The sequence below is a fragment of the Marmota monax genome, unplaced genomic scaffold (genome assembly GCF_021218885.2).
Source record: "Marmota monax isolate L192 unplaced genomic scaffold, Marmota_monax_Labrador192_F-V1.1 WCK01_AAM20220418_F8-fsc00002, whole genome shotgun sequence".
Classification (NCBI taxonomy): domain Eukaryota; kingdom Metazoa; phylum Chordata; class Mammalia; order Rodentia; family Sciuridae; genus Marmota; species Marmota monax.
Window position 1 is genome coordinate 19,606,195 of NW_026693571.1, and position 18,831 is coordinate 19,625,025.

General features: G+C 31.7%; 1 protein-coding gene across 1 annotated transcript in view; it reads left to right on the plus strand.

Annotated features, from left to right (window-relative positions):
- Stpg2 (sperm tail PG-rich repeat containing 2) overlaps nucleotides 1–18,831 on the plus strand; it is a 548,790-nt gene that overhangs the window by 234,997 nt on the left and 294,962 nt on the right. The window contains exon 11 of the mRNA XM_058583945.1: nucleotides 4,775–4,934. Coding sequence (XP_058439928.1) covers nucleotides 4,775–4,934 — 160 coding nt within the window. The remainder of the gene's footprint in view (nucleotides 1–4,774; nucleotides 4,935–18,831) is intronic.

An 18,831-nucleotide genomic window follows, 5' to 3' on the forward strand; every position in this document is an offset into this window, starting at 1 on the left:
CAATTTAGCTATTGTGAATTGTGCTTCTATAAACATTGATGTGGCTGTCTCCCTATAGTATGCTGTTTCTAAGTCTTTTGGGTATAGAGACTGAGGGGTGGGATAGATGGGTCAAATTGTTGTTCCATCCCCAGTTTTCCAAGGAATCTCCATACTGCTTTCCATATTGCCTGCACCAATTTGTAGTCTCACTAGCAATGAGCGTGCCTTTCCCCCCACATCCTCACCAACACTTATTGTTGTTTGTTTTCTAAATAGCTGCCATTCTGACTGGAATGAGATGAAATCTTAGAGTAGTTTTGATTTGCATTTCTCTAATTGCTAGCGATGTTGAACTTTTAAAAATATATTTGTTAATTGATAGTGTATCTTATTCTGAGAAGTGTCTATTCAGTTCCTTGGTCCATTTATTGATTGGGTTATTTCTTTTTTTTTGATACTTACCTTTTTGAGTTTTTTTATATATCCTAGAGATTAGTGCTCTATCTGATGTGTGAGTGGTAAAGATTTGCTCCCAAGATGTAGGCTCTCTACTCACATCACAGATTGTTTATTTTTCTGAGAAGAAACTTTTTAGTTTGAGTCCATCCCATTTATTGATTCTTGACTTTAATTCTTATACTAGAAGAGTCTTATGAAGGAAATTGGGGCCTAATCTGACATGATGAAGATTGGAGCCTACATTTTATTTTATTAGGTACAGAAACTCTGGTTAAATTCCTAGGCCCTTGATCCACTTTGAATTGAGTTTTGTGCATGGTGAGAGATAGGGACTTAATTTCATTTTGTTGCATATGAATTTCTAGTTTTCCCAGCACCATTTGTTGAAGAGGTTATTCTTTCTCCAATATATGTTTTTGTTGCCTTTGTCTAATATGAGATAACTGTATATAATTGTTTGTCTGTGTGTCTTCTGTTCTGTACCATTGGTCTACATGTCTATTTTGGTGCCAATACCATGCTCTTTTTGTTACTATTGCTCTGTAGTATAGTTTAAGGTCTGGTATAGTGAGGCCAGTTGCTTCATTCCTATTTCTAAGGATTTCTTAAGCAATTCTGGTTCTCTTATTTTTCCAGATGAATTTCATGACAGCTTTTTCTATTTCTATGATGAGTGTCATTGGAATTTTGATTGGAATTGCATTACATCTGTATAATGATTTTGGTAGTATGGTCATTTCGAGAATATTATTTCTGTCTTTCCAAGAGCAAGGTAGATCTTTCTACCATCTTCTTGGGTATTCTTTAATTTCTTTTCTTTAGTGTTCTGTACTTTTCATTGTAGAGGTCACTCACCTCTTTCATTTAGTTGATTCCCTAGTATGTTATTTATTTATTTATTTATTTATTTTAAGGCTATTGTAAAGGGGGTAGTTTTCCTCATTTCCTTTTTAGTGGATTTGCCACTGATGCATGGGATACCTTTGATTTACGGGTGTTGATTTTATATTCTGCTGCTTTCCTAAATTCATTTATTAGTTTTAGAAGTTTTCTGGTGGAATTTTTTGGATCATCTAGGTATAGAATCATGTTGTCAGCAAAGAGTGATAATTTGAGTTCTTTTGTCTGTCTAATTGCTCTGGCTAGAGTTTCAAGAACTGTGTTAAATAGTAGTGGTGAAAGAGAGCATCCCTGTGTAGACCCAGTTTTCAGAGGGGATGCTTTCCTTTTTTTTTCTCCATTTAGACTGATATTCTCCTGGGGCTTAGCATAGATAGCTTTTACAATGTTGAGATATGTTCCTGTTATCCCTAATTTTTCTAGTGTTTTGAACATAAAGGGGTGCTGTATTTTTAAATGCTTTTTCTCATCTACTGAGATTATTATATGATTCTTATCTTTAAGTCTGTTGATGTGATGAATTATATTTATTGATTTCTTTATGTTGAACCAACCTTCCATCCTGGGGATGAGCCCCATTTGATCATGGTGCACTATCTTTTTGATGTTTTTGTATTTGATTTGCCAGAATTTTATTGAGAATTTTTGTGTATATGTTCATTAGATATATTGATCTGAAGTTTTCTTTCTTTGATGTGTCTTTGCCTGGTTTTGGAATCAAGGTGATATGGGCCTCATAGAATTAGTTTGGAAGTGCTCGCTCCTTTTCTATTTCATGAAATAATTTGAGGAGTGGTATTAGTTCTTCTTTGAAAGTCTTGTAGAACTCAGCTGTGTATCCATCTGGTCCTGGGCTTTTCTTGATTGTTAGGCTTCTGATGGAGTCTTCTGTTTCAGTTCTTGACATTGATCTGTTTAACTTGTGTATATCATCTTGATTCATTTTGGGGCAAATCATATGACTCTAGAAATTTGTTGATGCCTTCGATATTTTCTATTTTATTGGAGTACAAATTTTCAAAATAATTTCTAATTATCTTCTGTATTTCTGTAGTGACTGTTGTGATATTTCCTTTTTCATCAAGGATGTTAGTAATCTTTTTTAAATATTTATTTTTTAGATTTAGGTGGACACAATATCTTTATTTTATTTTTATATGGTGCTGAGGATCAAACCCAGTGCCTCATGCATGCCAGGCGAGCGTGCTACTACTTGAGCCATATCCCCAGCCCCAAGGATGTTAGTAATTTAAGTTTTTTCTTTCCTTCTCTTTGTTAGCATGGCTAAGGATTTAGCCAACTTTTGTTTTGTCAATTTTTTCAATTGTTTCAGTTTCATTGATTTCAGCCCTGGTTTTATTTATTTTGTGTCTTCTACTGCTTTTGATATTGATTTGTTCTTCTTTTTCTAGGCCTTTGAGATATAATGTTAGGTCATTTATTTGTTGACTTTTAAGGAATGAACTCCATGCAATGAACTTTCCTCTTAGTACTGCCTTATAGTTTCTCATAAATTTTGCTATGTTGTATCAGTGTTCTCATTTAACTCTAAGAATTTTTTAAAAAATACTTTTTTAGTTGTCAGTGGACCTTTGTTTAATTAATTTATTTATATATAGTGTTGAGAATTGAACCCAGTGCCTCACACATGCTAGGCAAGTGCTCTACCACTGAGCTAAAACACCAGCCTTAAGAATGTTTAATCTTTTTTTTAATGTTTTCTGTAATTCATTGTTCATTGAATAGCATATTATTTAGTCTCCAGGTGTTGGAGTAGCTTCTATTTTTTATTTTATCATTGATTTCTAATTTCATTCCATTATGATCTGATAGAATGCAGGGCAGTATCTCTACTTTTTTATTTGCTAAGAGTTGCTTTGAACATGATATATGGTATATTTTAGAGAAGGATTCATGTGCTGCTGAGAAGAAACTGTATTCATTCACTCATTGATGGATGAGATATTCAATATATGTCTGTTAAGTCTAATTACTGATTGTATTATTGAGTTCTATTGTTTCTTTGTTTAACTTTTGTTTGGAAGATCTATCCAGTGGTTAAAGAGTTGTGGTAAAGTCACCCAGAATTATTGTGTTGTGGTCATTTTGACAGTTGAACTTGAGAAGAATTTTTTTGAGGAATGTAGATGTTCTTATGTAATAATTCTATGCAAATGAAAGATAATGTTGGTTTGTGCTTGAGGTTGATAATATGGATGTAAGAAGACATAGTATGTTTTATAAAGTATGCCTCCCAACATACTTTATAAACAGAGACTTCAACAGTATGCTTTCTCAGTACCCACATTTGTTTGACTTGAAACTTTAAAAACACTTCTCTATTTGCCTAAACCCTGTTTAACCTTTTTTTTTTTTTTACATTGAAATTAGTTTTTCTAGAGTAACAAGATTAGCTTAACATTTATATTGATCAGGTATCAATCTAAGTGTTTTACATTTTAATTCATTTAATCCTCACAGTAACCTTGTAACACAAATATTATTTTTCCTTCTAGATGAGGAAACTGAGGATTACAAAAGTTAAGTGGTTTGCCTCAGGTCTTGAGCATAGTTAGTAATTAGTGAATATTTGGTAACCTGGAAATATAATGGTAGGGTCCTTAGACTCAGCCATAACATTTTCATGTCTGCCAAGGAAATCATGAAAACTTAAAAAATGTTGACTTTTATACATAATATAGGTGAACAGATTTTAAAATAATATTCTATTTTAAAATAATTTGAGGAAAAATTAGTTTTAAAAAGTTTTCATTGAAATAATTAGCTAATGGTTTAAGGTATTAAATGTGCAACAAATATATAACATATGTATATATTTTCTAATTTATTTTAATATTATTATAATTAATATCTATGTTGGTTTACATTGATTAAAATATTAATGTAACTGCAGATCATTTGAAGAACTGTAAGTGATAAAATGGGAAGCCTTTTAATTTGAAATCCATTAAAAATAAAATAAGTTTTCATTGTTTAGAATATGTTCACATAGAACAGTAAAGCAGAAATAGTTTTGCTGGTTATGAAAACATATAATCAATGTTCTTATTTTTGTCTGAAATTTTATTTTTTTATTAAATTTTAATGAGAGTTTGATCAATATCACTTTGGTTATTTTTATAAAAGAATTTGTCCCTAAATTTCACAATTATTTTTATTTTACCATAATTACTGACAAGTGAGTTTACACATTTTATTATGAAAATATAGATTTGGGAATCCTCTTTAGCATTTTTATTTTAATGATTAATTAAAGAAATTAATACCATTGCTTGAATATCTATTTGGATATATTTATATAAAGTATATTTCAAATAAATGATATACCTTATTAATAGATTATATGAAATAAATATAAAGTATGGTTATTTATATTTCATGTCAAGTACATAAAGTATTAATATTTTTCTAGGTTATTCCAGCACCAGGCAGCTATGATGTTCAAAAATCATATGAGATGTCTCAACTTAAGCATAAATACATGCCACCTCGTAATTTGGTGGCTAAAAGAAAACATGCCTCATTTCTTAGTGCAACTCCTCGGTGCCTGGATAAAACGATTGATGGCCCAGGTAAGTCTAGATTATTCTTTTAAGGTTTTGGGGATAATTCTAAGGCTTCCATTAGAATAGATGATTGTAAACCCACATTTATATTTATCATGCCTCTTTTAAGCTTGTAAGGAAATTAAATACCAAAAGCCAAAATACTTAATGAAATATTTAAGCCTTTTTTCTCAAATATAAGAAGACTAATCTGGGGCTTTGTATTTATTAATTTTATCAAGAATAATTTTACTAACTAAAGCTGGTAAAATCATGTAGCATTTTATTACATGAAAAGTGTGAAACTTTTATGAGAAAGGTGTTAAAAGAGAAAGACGTGTTACCCAGGTTTGGAAAATCAGTACTATATGAGAAACACATTATGCCAGTTAACAGAATTAAGTTGATTTTTGTCAAATATCACTAAAGAAGATAATATAAAAAGATAAATATTTGAGAGTTTAAAATTCCAAAAATAATTTTGATTTTTAAAATTGGAATTGTGTCAGCTATTAGTAATATTATTCTTATTCTGAATAACTTTCTCTGTTAATAGAGATAAATCACTATGATATTTTATATAAAAACTAGATAGAAAATAGGAACAATAGGTTTCAATAATAATTTACTAAGGTATTATCACTAAACAAGCAAATTGTTGTAATGAATTATTATGAGAATATGAAGAAATAAAGTAAAACAGGATGAATAAAACATTTCCCCCCCAGAAGTTTAAATGAAAATATAAAGCAGGAATAACTTGCTAGGTAAATACGAATCTTTGGAGAGCCTGAGATCCATGCAGACTTCCTTTGCATTTTATTGTCTTAAGAATCAGTCATATTGCCAGCTTGAAGATCCATTTTAAGTTGAAATTAAACTATGTTTGTTTTCTCTTTCTTCTCTTGAGTTATTTATTGCACCACTATTGATTTATCAAGTTTTGGCTTTGATAGAGAGAAGAATTCAAAGTCTTTTAGTGTATTATTGACTACACTTAATATGTGGTCACCAAGAAATGATGCAGAGAAATGAGTTCTTTGAAGTTCTAGTACTGTCTCTATCATCAAGCACAATCAAATAACAAATACATATCCATATCAAGGTCTCTTGAAGAAGTCTTTTAATCTTCATAGTTCTTGAAGTTTTTTCTCTATGCTTTTATTCTTTTTCACATAAAAAATTTGTGTAGATACAATACATAATAAAAGTTTAAGTGCCAGATTTGGTGCTACTTTTCATTGCTTCAGTATTTAGCTTATAGTAAGTAAATTTGCTAATGCTTTCAAGAGTTTGTGTTTTCCAAAGTTGAGATAATATTTTGTGTCTACTTATCATAAGAATAGAAAAAATTAATAACTGTATGTCAAAATTATTTTCAGAACCTCTGAAACTCTTTAGTATTATAAAATCTTATCGTATAAAACATGTTTTTTCTTCATGTTAAGACAATACTAGCTTTAAAAGACTTTGATATATCGGGGGAATGTTTTTATTGAAGACAGTAATTGTTGGAAGTCAAAGACCTAATGACTGTCAAAGTCACTATGCAACTGCAGAGTAGCCAGCCTTCTAAATGACGAGATAATAATATTGATTATTAACAGTAATTCATCAAATTTGCCAGCATATGAACAAATCTCAAAATTGAAATATAGGAAACATGGGAACACAATGTAATAAGATACCTTTAATAGTTCATAAATTTTGAATAACTGAACCCATAGATATCAATGTGGCAGAAATGTGAACAAAGCATTCACAAGTTGATTGTTGATTAATGAATTAAAAGAAGATCTAAGGAGTGAACTGAGGAAGAAAATACAGGATATGCAAGAACATTTCAATGCAGAAATAATGATTCTGAAAGAACCAAACAGAAATCTTGGAAAGGAAAAACTCAGTCGAATAAAAAGCTCAATGAAAAGTTCATTAATGAGATAAATATACGGAAGGATAGCAGAGTTCAAAGTCAAGATGGACAAATTAGGATATTCTGACAGTAATAAAGGGAAAAACGTTATGAACAGCATATACAAGTGTTTTGGGAGAAAATTAAAAGACCAAAGTTAAGACTCATAAGTCTTGAAGAAGGAGGGGAAATGCAGACTAACAGCATAGAAGACATTAAATGAAAGAGTAGCAGAATATTTCTTTAATTTTGGGAATGAGGTGGACATATAGGTATTGGTTGCATTTAGTACTCCAGATAGATTTGACCAACAAAGAAATTCTTCATGTTATAATTCAAATGCAAATATTTGAAATATAGAAATCATATTAAAATCTGCAAAAGAGAAGCTTCAAGTCAATTATAAAGGCAAACCTATCAGAATAAAAGCAGAATTCTCAGCAGAAACTCTAAAGGACAGGATGGCATGGAATAATGTATTTTAAGCTCAAAATACAGTAACTGCCAACCTAGATTACCACATGCAGAACTATTATAATTAAAGATCAAAGGAGAAATTAAACTTCCCAAGAAAAGCATAAACCAAAGGAATATATGGGCATTAAGACAAGATTGTATAAAATAGAACCTTGTCTTCTCTTTCCTCCTCCGGTTGGGCATCCACTGCCCACCAGTCCCAGGTGAGTCCGCGCTGCCTGTGTCCCGCGAGTCCCGAGTCGTCCCTCCGGAGAACGGCGGGTCACTCCAAAGGCCCCAAATGGTCAGAATCCATCTCCAGGACTGTGTCTTCTCTGCTGTGTGAGGCCCAAATGGCTCTGGCTCAGATCTGTCGCCCTGTGACCTGAAGATGCTATGAGGTCCACAGGAAGGATGCCAGGACTCCCCAGAAGGCAGGAAATGGAGACAAATGGGAAGATGAGAACAGAAATCCCAGGAGAGATCTAAGGCACGTTATATCTCACTCTGCAAAGAAAGCATGTAAGAATGAGGAGAATGGAGGGAAGCCATATAATCTTAAACTGAACAAAACATCTTTAATTTCTTGTACAAGTGTTCAAAGACAAGCATCAGTGCACACTGTAAATGAATCTTATGAATGTCTGACATGTGGAAAAGAATGCAGTTGTTCCATATATTTTCAAAAATACCAACAATCTCATACTGGAGAGGTAATCTACAGATGTAATCAGTGTGGGAAAGCCTTCAATCATTCCTCTTACCGTCAAGTACATAAACAAATTCATACTGGAGAGAGGCCCTATGAATGTAAACAATGTGGGAAAGCCTTCAGTTGTTCCTCTTACCTCCATAGACATAAACGAACTCATACTGGAGAGAAGCCCTATGAATGTAAACAATGTGGGAAAGCCTTCAGTCGTTCCTCTTACCTTCAAAGACATAAACAAACTCATACTGGAGAGAAGCCCTATGAATGTAAACAATGTGGGAAAGCCTTTGTTTGTTTGAGTTACCAATTGCAACATGAACGAATTCATACTGGAGAGAAGACCTATGAATGTAAACAATGTGGGAAAGCCTTCAGAAGTTCCTCTTACCTTCGAAAACATAAACGAACTCATACTGGAGAGAAGCCCTATGAATGTAAGTAATGTGGTAAAGCCTTCACTACTTCTTCTTATCTTCAAAGACGTAAACAAAGTGACACTGTTGAGAAGCCCTATTAATGTAAATAATTGGGAAAAGTCTTCACTACTTCCTTTACATTTAAATACATAAACAAACTCAAACTTGAGAAAAATTCTATGAATGTAAACAATGTAAAAAAGTCTTTGGTAGATCCAGTCAGCTTCATTCACATGAACGAACTCATAAAGGAAAAACACCCTATGGATGTAAATAATGGAAGAAAGCCTTCTATAGGTCTTCTCACCTTCACAGACATGAAAGACCTCATTCTTCAGAAAAGCCCGATGGATGTAAACAATTGGGAAAGCCTTCAGTAGTTCCTCTTGCCTTCACATACATGAACAATTTCATAAAAGAGAAAAGCCTTGTGGTCATAAACAATGTGGGAAGGCCTTCAGTACTTCTGCTTACCTTCAAATGTGTGAATTAACTCATATTAGAGAGAAGCCTTTCTAATGGAAGCAGTGTGGGAAATCCTTCACTACATTGAGTCACCTTTATTTACTTGAAAGAACTCATGCTGGAGAAATGCCTTGTGAATGTAAACAATGTGGGAAAACCTTTGCTTGATACAGTAACATTTTGAAACATCAAACAACTTATGCAGGAAAAAATTCTTACTAAAGAAAAAAATGTGAAATGACTTGATTTTTGGGTTCTGTTTTAAACCTGAGAGTAATTGTATTGTAGAAAAGCCCATTGAATGCAAATAAATAAATAAAAAGAGAAATAAAAAAAAGATTGTATAAAATACAAGATTGTATAAAATACAAGATTGTATAAAATCCGAAACACAGGAGGAAAGTAAAAGAGTATGAGAAAGAGTAAAACATAAAATATTAGAAGAATAGATTAGCAAATGTGAATTAGAGAGACTAAAACTTTAGAAGTAAAACAAAATGGTATACTTCTCTACAATAACATTGAGTATAAATGGTCTTAATTCTGTAATTAAAAGATACAGTGACTGATTGAAGTGAAAAGGAAGAGCCAACTCTATGTTGTTTCCAAGAAACACACCCATAGGCAAAGTTGTTCACAGATTGAAAGTAAAAGGGTGGAAAATGATTTTTCTTGCAAATAGAATATGAAAGTGAGCAAGGGTAGAATTTCTCATAACAGATAAAGTAGACTTCAAGCCAAAATTAGAACTGACAAAGGAAATTACATATTAGTAAGTGGAATAATCAAAAAGAAGATATAATAATTGTAAATATGCCTCAAATATGTGAACCATTTTCATAAAACAAACTTTATTCAACATAAGTGGACTGACAGGATCCAATGTAGTAATAGTAGAGGACTTCAAATATTACTCTCACTAGCAGACAGGTCATCAAGACAGAAAATCAAAAACACACAAGATATAAACAGATTAATAGACACCTACAGATTATTATTGTCCAATAACAGCTGAATATACTTAACTTTTCAGTCAAACTTAATCATATATTAGGTCACAAAGCCAGTCTTAGCTAATGCAAAATAATTGATAAGATCTCATGCATCTTTTCACATCATAATGGAATGAAACTATCTCTGAAGAACGAGAAAAACTATGGAAACTCTACAAACACATGGGGAATAAATAATATACTTTTGAATGATGATCATTTCATTGAAGAAATCAGGAAGGAAATAAAAATTTCTTAGAAGAATTGAAAATGAAATAGCACAACAAAACCTGGGATGCTGTATAAGAGCTATGAGTGATACATAAAACAAACAAAACAGAGGTCTCAAAAACAAACCAATTTTAAAACTAGTAGTATCAAAGAAATTATAAAGATCAGAAGCAAAATTAATGAAATAGAAACTAAAGAAGTCATAATAAATTTATCAGTGAAACAAAGAGTTTTTTATTTGTAAAAAGAAATGATACTGTTTAATTCTAGAATAAACCAATCAAAGCAGAGAGAATACCCAGATTAATAAAAGTAAAAACAAAAAAAGGGAATATTACAAGAGACACAACTCCAATCCATAGAATCATTAGGAGCTATTTCACAAACTTAAATTCCAGTATATTGGGAAATTGAAAAATCAATGTAAAGTCTCACCAACAAGTCAAATTAAGCAGAAGTAAAAATTTAAAGAGAAATTCTCAATAGAATGGATGAATTTGTAGACACATGTGCCCTACCAACATTGAACCAAGAAAGCCTAAACAGATCAATAGCAACCAATGAGATTGAAGTAGTAATTGAAAATCTCCCAACAACAACAATAACAACAACAAAAATATCCCAGAATCAGGTGAATTCACAGCTGAATTTTATCGATCTTTAAAGAAGAACTAATCTCTATGCTCCTCAAATTAGGAATGGAGGGAACAATATTGAACTTATTCTACAAAGTATTATCATGATACCAAAACTGGATTAGGAACTTCAAGGAAAGAAAACTAAAGATCAATAGCTTTGTTGAATAGATGCAAAATCCTTAATAAAATCAGAGCAAATCTATTCAACAACACATTCAAAATATCATACACTAAATTCAATTTTGTTTCATTCTAAGGATTCAAAGATGATTCCATATATGAAAATTAGCTAATGCATATAAGTAGTACCAAGGACAAATATCAAATGATCATCTCAATATACATGGAGAAAACATTTGAACAAATTCAACACAGCTTCATAATAGCAACTCTGAAGACAGTCATTATAGAAGGAATTTATCTCAACATCATAAAGATTGTATATGACAAAATCTAAGTCAACCTCATATTTAATGGAGAAAGAAGAGAATGATGTCCACTCTCACCACTCCTATTCAGTATACTACTGAAAACGTAGCCAGAGCAATTAGGCAAGGGAAGGAAATAAAAGGGGGATAAAGAAAAAGCCAAATTATTACTATTTTCAGGTAATATGATCTTATACTCAGAAACCAGTAAAAGTTCCAGAAGATGGGTTCTAGAACTGATAAATTCAGCAGAGTTGCAGGATAGAAAATCAACATATAAAAATCAGTAATTTTCTATACAAAAATGATGGGTATGCCAAGAAAGAAATAAGGACAACAATTTCATTCATGATAGCATGTGCCACCATGCCATATTAAAATTTATCATTCTGCAAAATTAGTATGAATACATAAATAAACAAATAACATTTATAGAGTGTGATGTGCCTATTTGTTACTTGGGTTATGGCATTACTAAGAAGTGAGAATTTTGCCTTAGAAATTAAAGAAAATTCATGTTATTATTTTTCTATATATAAATAAATGAATGGCCCAATTAAAATTGATTACTGGATATCTTAAATTTATAGATAAAATTGTTAAGAACAGAAGTTGGTATATGAGTAACCTTCTCAATGAATTTACAGACTTATAGGAAATTTATTTAGTCAATCAACATTTTTAGTCATGTATTTATTTTAAATTACTTTAGAACTTTTATTAACAAATTTGGAAGTGGTTTTGTTTTATTTATAAATGAAGACTTTTCTTTGCAAATATTGAAGAAAGATAAAACTAATTTTCATTAGTCTAAATTAAAGAGGGAAATAGCATATTTGCCATCAGCATGCTATATAATATTCAATGTTGTGCAACCAATAAAAACACATTAGAATCATTTAATGAAAAAATTATTAAATGAGGTGTATCACATTATAAAGCAATCTCCTGTTATTACACCAAGTTTTAATTCTTGGTTATGTAAATGATTTTGTGATTAATCCCACTCAGGTAAAGTACTTAAATACTACTTTATCTCTTATATTGACCTATTAGGGGGCATTTAAAGAGAGAAAATTTAAAAAGAAAATAGGTGAAATAATTATTGAGATTATGGAAAACTGGGAACTATTGTAAACTGAGCTTGAACTGTAAATTTCTTTTTTTTTAAAGAGAGAGGGGAGAGAGAGAGAGAGAGAGAGAGAGAGAGAGAGAGAGAGAGAGAGAGAGAGAGAGAGAGAATTTTTTTAACATTTAGTTTTCAGTTTTTGGTGGACATAACTTCTTTATTTTATTTTATGTGTTACTGAGGATCGAACCCAGTGCCCCTCGCATGCCAGGCGAGCGCGTTACTGCTTGAGCCACATCCCCAGCCCTGGAACTGTAAATTTCTATCAATGTTTTTCAGGGGCATGTTTGCAGAATATTTCAAATATCATGCCAGTTCACCCCAAAATTCTATTTATGGGATTACTCTAAGGAATTAATTAATGATCTGCTCAAAATTTAAGCATCAATGATATTCATAATAAAAGAGTAATAATGAAAGTTTAAGATATCCTCAGTGATAATAAAAAATGGGTTTAGTTAATTTTTACACATCAGCTTCAATAGGGTCCTAGGAAAATTTTAGCCAAGGTATATATTTTATAAACCTGGACAATCTTGGTGAAAAGACAGGATTTATTCATTCAATCATTTCACAGATATGTACTAAGATTCTCTTATGTATCAAGTTCTTCTCTAGGGATTTGTTTTACAGCAGTGAACAAAATTTATTCCTGTTCTTCAGAGCTTAATTTCAGGTGTAAGAGACACTTAATAAATGGAAGAAGAACTAGATGGGAATATTTCGAGATGAAAAACAGAGGGAAAAAAGGAACCAAGGCAGGAAATCAGGTGTTTATAAATGCTGTAGGAAAAAAATAGAGAAGGAAGGGTGGATGTTTAGAATAAGTTGTTCATCAATTTCAAATGATATTATTAATGAAGGACTACTAAATATTTTTGAGTAACAAACTTTGGCTTATTAAAGAGTTCATTTTTGTTTTACTTTTCAACTTTAAATTGTTTTATCTATGTGAACATATGCTGGTTTTTAGTAAATAAAAATGCATTTTAAAATAAACACTTTTATTTTTAAATAGAATTTTAAAAATATAAATTATTTTAATTTCAAAGTAAAATATTAAAATTTAAAAGTTCTAATTATTTTAAAATTTTTAAATGAAGAAAAACAATGAAAGTTTACAGCACAATTTTTATTAGAAACCAAATGCTTAAATGATGATAGATTCAGCAATGTAACATATTAATATAACATTGATAGACTGAATTTCCCAGGTACTGAGACTTACTTCACTCAGCAAGTATAGCTCATGTCGTATGAAATTAACATTGTGATTTCTGAATCACAGTCCCACAGGAAATTATTTTAGGAAACAAATATAATTTATCTTAGAAGTTAATTGAACACATCCCATGAAGGTAGTTTTGTTCACTTTTTTAATAAACATAAGTAATACCTTTGATATAAAAATCACTGTAGTGTGAAAACTAATTATTTCTTCTATTTTCTCAGTGACTTGTAATATTCTAGCTTCAGAAGTACTATAAAGCTTATCAAAATGCAGTTCATCTCTCTTGTTGAGTGCTGTTAACTGATTGCAATAAATGTGTATTTTTTTCTAGCTTCCAGTAATGTTTCTGAACTATTAAAATGCAAGATAACTTTGAAAGGCAAAATTGATCAGATCAGTTGGGGATTTGTTGATTCTATATCTTTATTCAACATAATAGAAATTTTATCATTGAAAATGAGTTAATTTTATTAGTTTTTGGTTTCAAGTTGTTTGTTTCTTTGGATGCCTCTGAATATTTTTCAGTAAAAGCTAATTTTTTATATCTATTCTAAGAATGATCATATTTGTTAATTAATGTGTATCATAGATAAAATTTATTCTGTATAGTAATACAGATTTCTTGTTTTCTGTATTATAATAAAATAATTCACTTTTTGAATACTAAAGAATCTTGGAAGATTTTGAGAAAAACTTCATTGAGACGGAGAGATTGAATATTCATGGGGTGGAAGAGAGAACTGAGGTAGCAATATTTTAGAACTTAAAGGGTAATAGAATCTGTCTAAAGTAGAATGGTTAGCTGTAAAGCCGAAAGCTGACTTTATTTATTGAAAACATAGATTATATATATATATAAATAGATTATATATATAAACATAGATTATATATATATATATATATATATATATATATAGAGAGAGAGAGAGAGAGAGAGAGAGAGAGAGAGAGAGAGGGAGAAAGGAGGGAACACCTTAAGTATTTTGTGTGTATGAGCCTTTGAATAATTGAGAGATGTAAAAGTTGATGCCATAAAGCTTTTATAGTTTCTAAAATGATTATTTTAGCTTTTAGATAAAGTGAAAAGAGGCCTTTAGACTCTCCAATTTATACACACTGGAAGTTGAGTAAAAAAAGTTTTTAACTGCTAACATGAGTTTCTTTTTATGGAAAAGAAAATGTCTTTAGAGGTCAGAACAACAGGGTGGACTCATAAAACATCTTGAAAAAGTACCAGGAAGTACAACTGAACCTTACATATGAATTGGCAACATGTGCCTAGCTGGATTTGAGTTGCTATGACCCTGTGACTGCTATATCTTTCTTGCTTTTTCTCCTTTTGGACATTGGTTATGTTAGTCATCTTTGCCTAACCATGACAAAAACACGTAGAGTCAACAACTTAGATGAGGGAAAGTTTATTTTGGCTCATGGTTTCAAAAATATAGTCCATGGTCAACTAACTCTATTCCTCTGGGACCAAGGTGAGACAGAACACCATGGCAGAAGGGTGGTGGAGGAAAACTACTCAACTCACGGCAGCCTGGAAGTATAGAGAGAGAAGGGAAGAGGCTGCGTGGGAAGATAAATTCTTCCAGAGCATGACCCCAGTGACCCAGATCCTCCAGCCTGCTTTTGGTAACCACCCAGTTAGTTCATTGAAGCTAGGATCTGCAGATTAGGTTACAGCTCTCATAATCCAATAATTTCATTTTTGAATTTTCCTGCCTTACTACAGGAGATTTGTGGTGGGGGAGACACCTCATATCCAAACCATAATAGAGATATTCATAGCATTTATACTATGTGTCTATCATTAGGTTTTTAAAAATATTTATGGGGTAGATAATATGTATATCTTTAGTTTAAGGTTTTAGATGGAGAGGAATGTTAGTAAAGAGCTGTGATAAGAAGAACCACAACAGGGGAGTCTCATTCACATATGAACCTGATTTAGATGACAAAATCCTGGACTTTTAGTTAATGACATAATTGGGTAAAACTTGGGGATCCTTATAGTGGAGGTGCTTGTATTTTTGCAATAGGAAGAAATGTGAAATACTGTAGCCAGAGAATGGATTGTAGTATATTGTATTTTTAAAAATAATGTATGTTCTTCACACAATGCAATGTTGACAATATTATCATCAAGTAGCAAAATATGTTTATAGTTCCCTGTTTGGACCTATGGTATTGCCTCTACCAACAGAAAACATGGCAAAAGAGTTGCTATATGACTTTAAAGACTAGATCATAAAAAAAGTCTACTCTTTAATTGGACCATCATGTTGTGCAAAAGACAAGCAGTCTTGGCAAGGACTATGTGAGGAATAATTGAGGTCCTAAGCCTCAGACTTGGCTGAAATTCCAGCCAACAGCTGGTATGGACTTGCCAGCCATGTGAGCGAGCTACTTGGAAAAGTAACTTCCAGCATCCAGTTATAAGGTGCCTCAGCTTATACCATGTAGAGCAGGGCTGTGCCTTCCTCCCAGTGATTCATGATTAAAAATGCAGATTTACGAACACAATAAATGATTATTGTTGAAAGCCATTAGTTATTTTGTTTGGGAAGTTAGTTCTTTATATAGCAATAAATGAATAGAACAAATTCTGAGCAGAGAAAGGAGAAAAGTAAAGGTTAATGAGCTCATATTAAAAATATGGAATAACTGTTTGGGTAAAACAAAGCTGAAATATATATCTTTAGAAGTAATGTGGTCAAGGAACCTGAAGTTAATATACTATGTAATGAATAAATTGAAGATATAGTTATGCCTATAATTTCAAGGGAATCGTTGTTAAGGTCAAACACAGGCTTAGAAGGGCTACTAACAATAATAGTGAACTATCCATGAATAATGTTTGATAGAGGGGTGTAATAAAATTATTAATATATTGTTTTTCTTTTTGAACAGATAATAGGAGCCAGGCATTATGCTATGAATATATTTAAAACAACTCAATCCTTTCCTTGAGTATATTATATATGGGCAAGAGATAATTATGAATATGCACAAATAATTTTAAAATATAATTAGTAGCTTTTCCTTTATCACGTTAATTTAAAAATCATGCATATTGTCTTGGGGCAGGAAATCTTTAAAATATGTACCTATTCATTATTGAACTTTATTTTTTGAAATACTTTTATACCTTTATTTTATTTATTTATTTTTATGTGGTGCTAAGGATTGAACCCAGTACCTCACACATGCTAGGTGAGTGCTCTACCACTATGTCACAATCCCAGCCCCTCATTGTTCAACTTTTAATTTTGTTTTTCTTCATTTGTTTTTAGTGAACTACATTTTTGGTGAAAAATACAAACAAAAATTATATACGCATTTAGTGGCAAATAAAGCAGTTGTTAACATAAACTTCTTCAACACAGAAAATAAGGTCACAAAACTTTATGTAACTTATAGTATATTAACAATCCAGGAAGATAGTATCAAATCCTCATAGAATTCTAATGTAATTATAACAAATATGAATTTCCATTATTTTATTTGTATATAATTATTTAGTAGTAAAAATCTATATTATTTAAAATTTAGATTTTATTTGTATCATAAAGATAATGTATTTTGCTTATTATAGTTTATGGCATCTCAAAAAGAAAATAACTGTCTTATGAAAATATACGTATATAAAATAATCCTTGGTAGAGCTAATGAATAAGTAGACTTTTAGCTCTTAGTTTTGGTACTGATTTTCAAATCTAAATGAAGCTGATTGAGTTCTAGGGAAAATGAGGGAAATTTTTAGGGAAATATAAGTAAATTTTAAATAGGCTTGTCTTTCTATGGAAGAAATTGCCTCAATGGTTTGGAGGTTTCTGATCAGTGTAGCAAGTTGTGTCACTCCCATTTCCACCCCTTGATTCTTGAACCTGTGAAAACTGCTATGGTTGAAACAGTAACCTGTATTTGACACTGGTTAAGCGTATATACAGTCTTATAGAGAACCTTTTCCCAAACCTACAAGGTAATATCACATAGCTGGTTTTGTAATTGGGCTTTGAAAGGACATTTCACTATTCTGTCAAACAAACTGCTTCAGGATGTTGGGAAACATGAGAAGGAAGGATAGATAATTCCATGTGAGGGCCCATTGCCATCCTTATTCACTGTGAATGGAATTTCTTTATCAAAAACAATGCTGTATGGAATAACTTCATCACAGATATTATATTTTACAAGTCCATGGATGGTAGTTTTGACAGTAGCATTACATACCTGGAAGATAAATCCCTATCCCAGGTAAGCACCTGTTCCAGTAGAAACAAAATTTCACTCCTTCAATGGCAGAAGCAGTCCAAAGTTGACAACCTTACATGAGACATTGGCCAATAATCCAGGGAATGTTGCTATATTGGGGACTCTGCCAGTATCTGTATGTTGGGCATGGGTGCATATCAGATACCAGGAGATGTGACAGTTTGCTTAAGCCATATGAAATCGCATCTGGTATAGCAGTTATATTGAACTCACTCCCTTGTTAGGCTTAAGAAAATCCATCATTTTCCCCAAATCCACCTGTCTATTTCATAGGCCAGGTAGGCAAGTTGAATGAATATGTGACTATCACCACTCTGTATAATTTAAGTCAGTGATGGTGGCACTGGATTTTACAATTCCTCTTAAATATAGTATGCTTTTGGTTCAATTTTTCCCCAGGTATAGGAAGTTCTCATGACTCACCCTTGATCTTTGCCACAATAACTCTTATTCCATAAGCCAGGGAACAAACATGAGAATTCGGTCAGCTATTATTTCTATTCCAATAATGCATTTCAGAATTAAACACCATAATCAATTAGCACCATAGCCAATTCACCCAAGTTAGGTATTCCGATTACTGCTTTGGACAGTAGTTCATTATGAAAACTATGTTTATCTTGCCTTTAGTGGTTAAATGCTGTCACTTAGGCCCTGCCATCAAAGAATCCATGTACTCCCATTGCATTTAGATTTCCAATTCAATGGTTGAAGTGTGTATTGTGAAATCTGACATAGAGAGAAGAGCAATCATTTTGCTCTTCAAGTGAGCTTAGGGTTCCTTTCACAGGTTTATTTCTCATAGTATTGATGAAATATTTTGGAACCTCTCATTGTGGCTGAGAAGGTATTAAATTACATATACACTATAATATTCTAGTTTCTTTAAACCTTTGAATGCCTTCTTCTACAATAAACCAACGCAGGTTCAGAAATTTCTAATTTTCTCACTATGGGAAATATTTTGGTCAATATTTCATCCATACAACCACAGAACCTTATCCTTTTCTAACTCTCCAAATTGCTACATTGA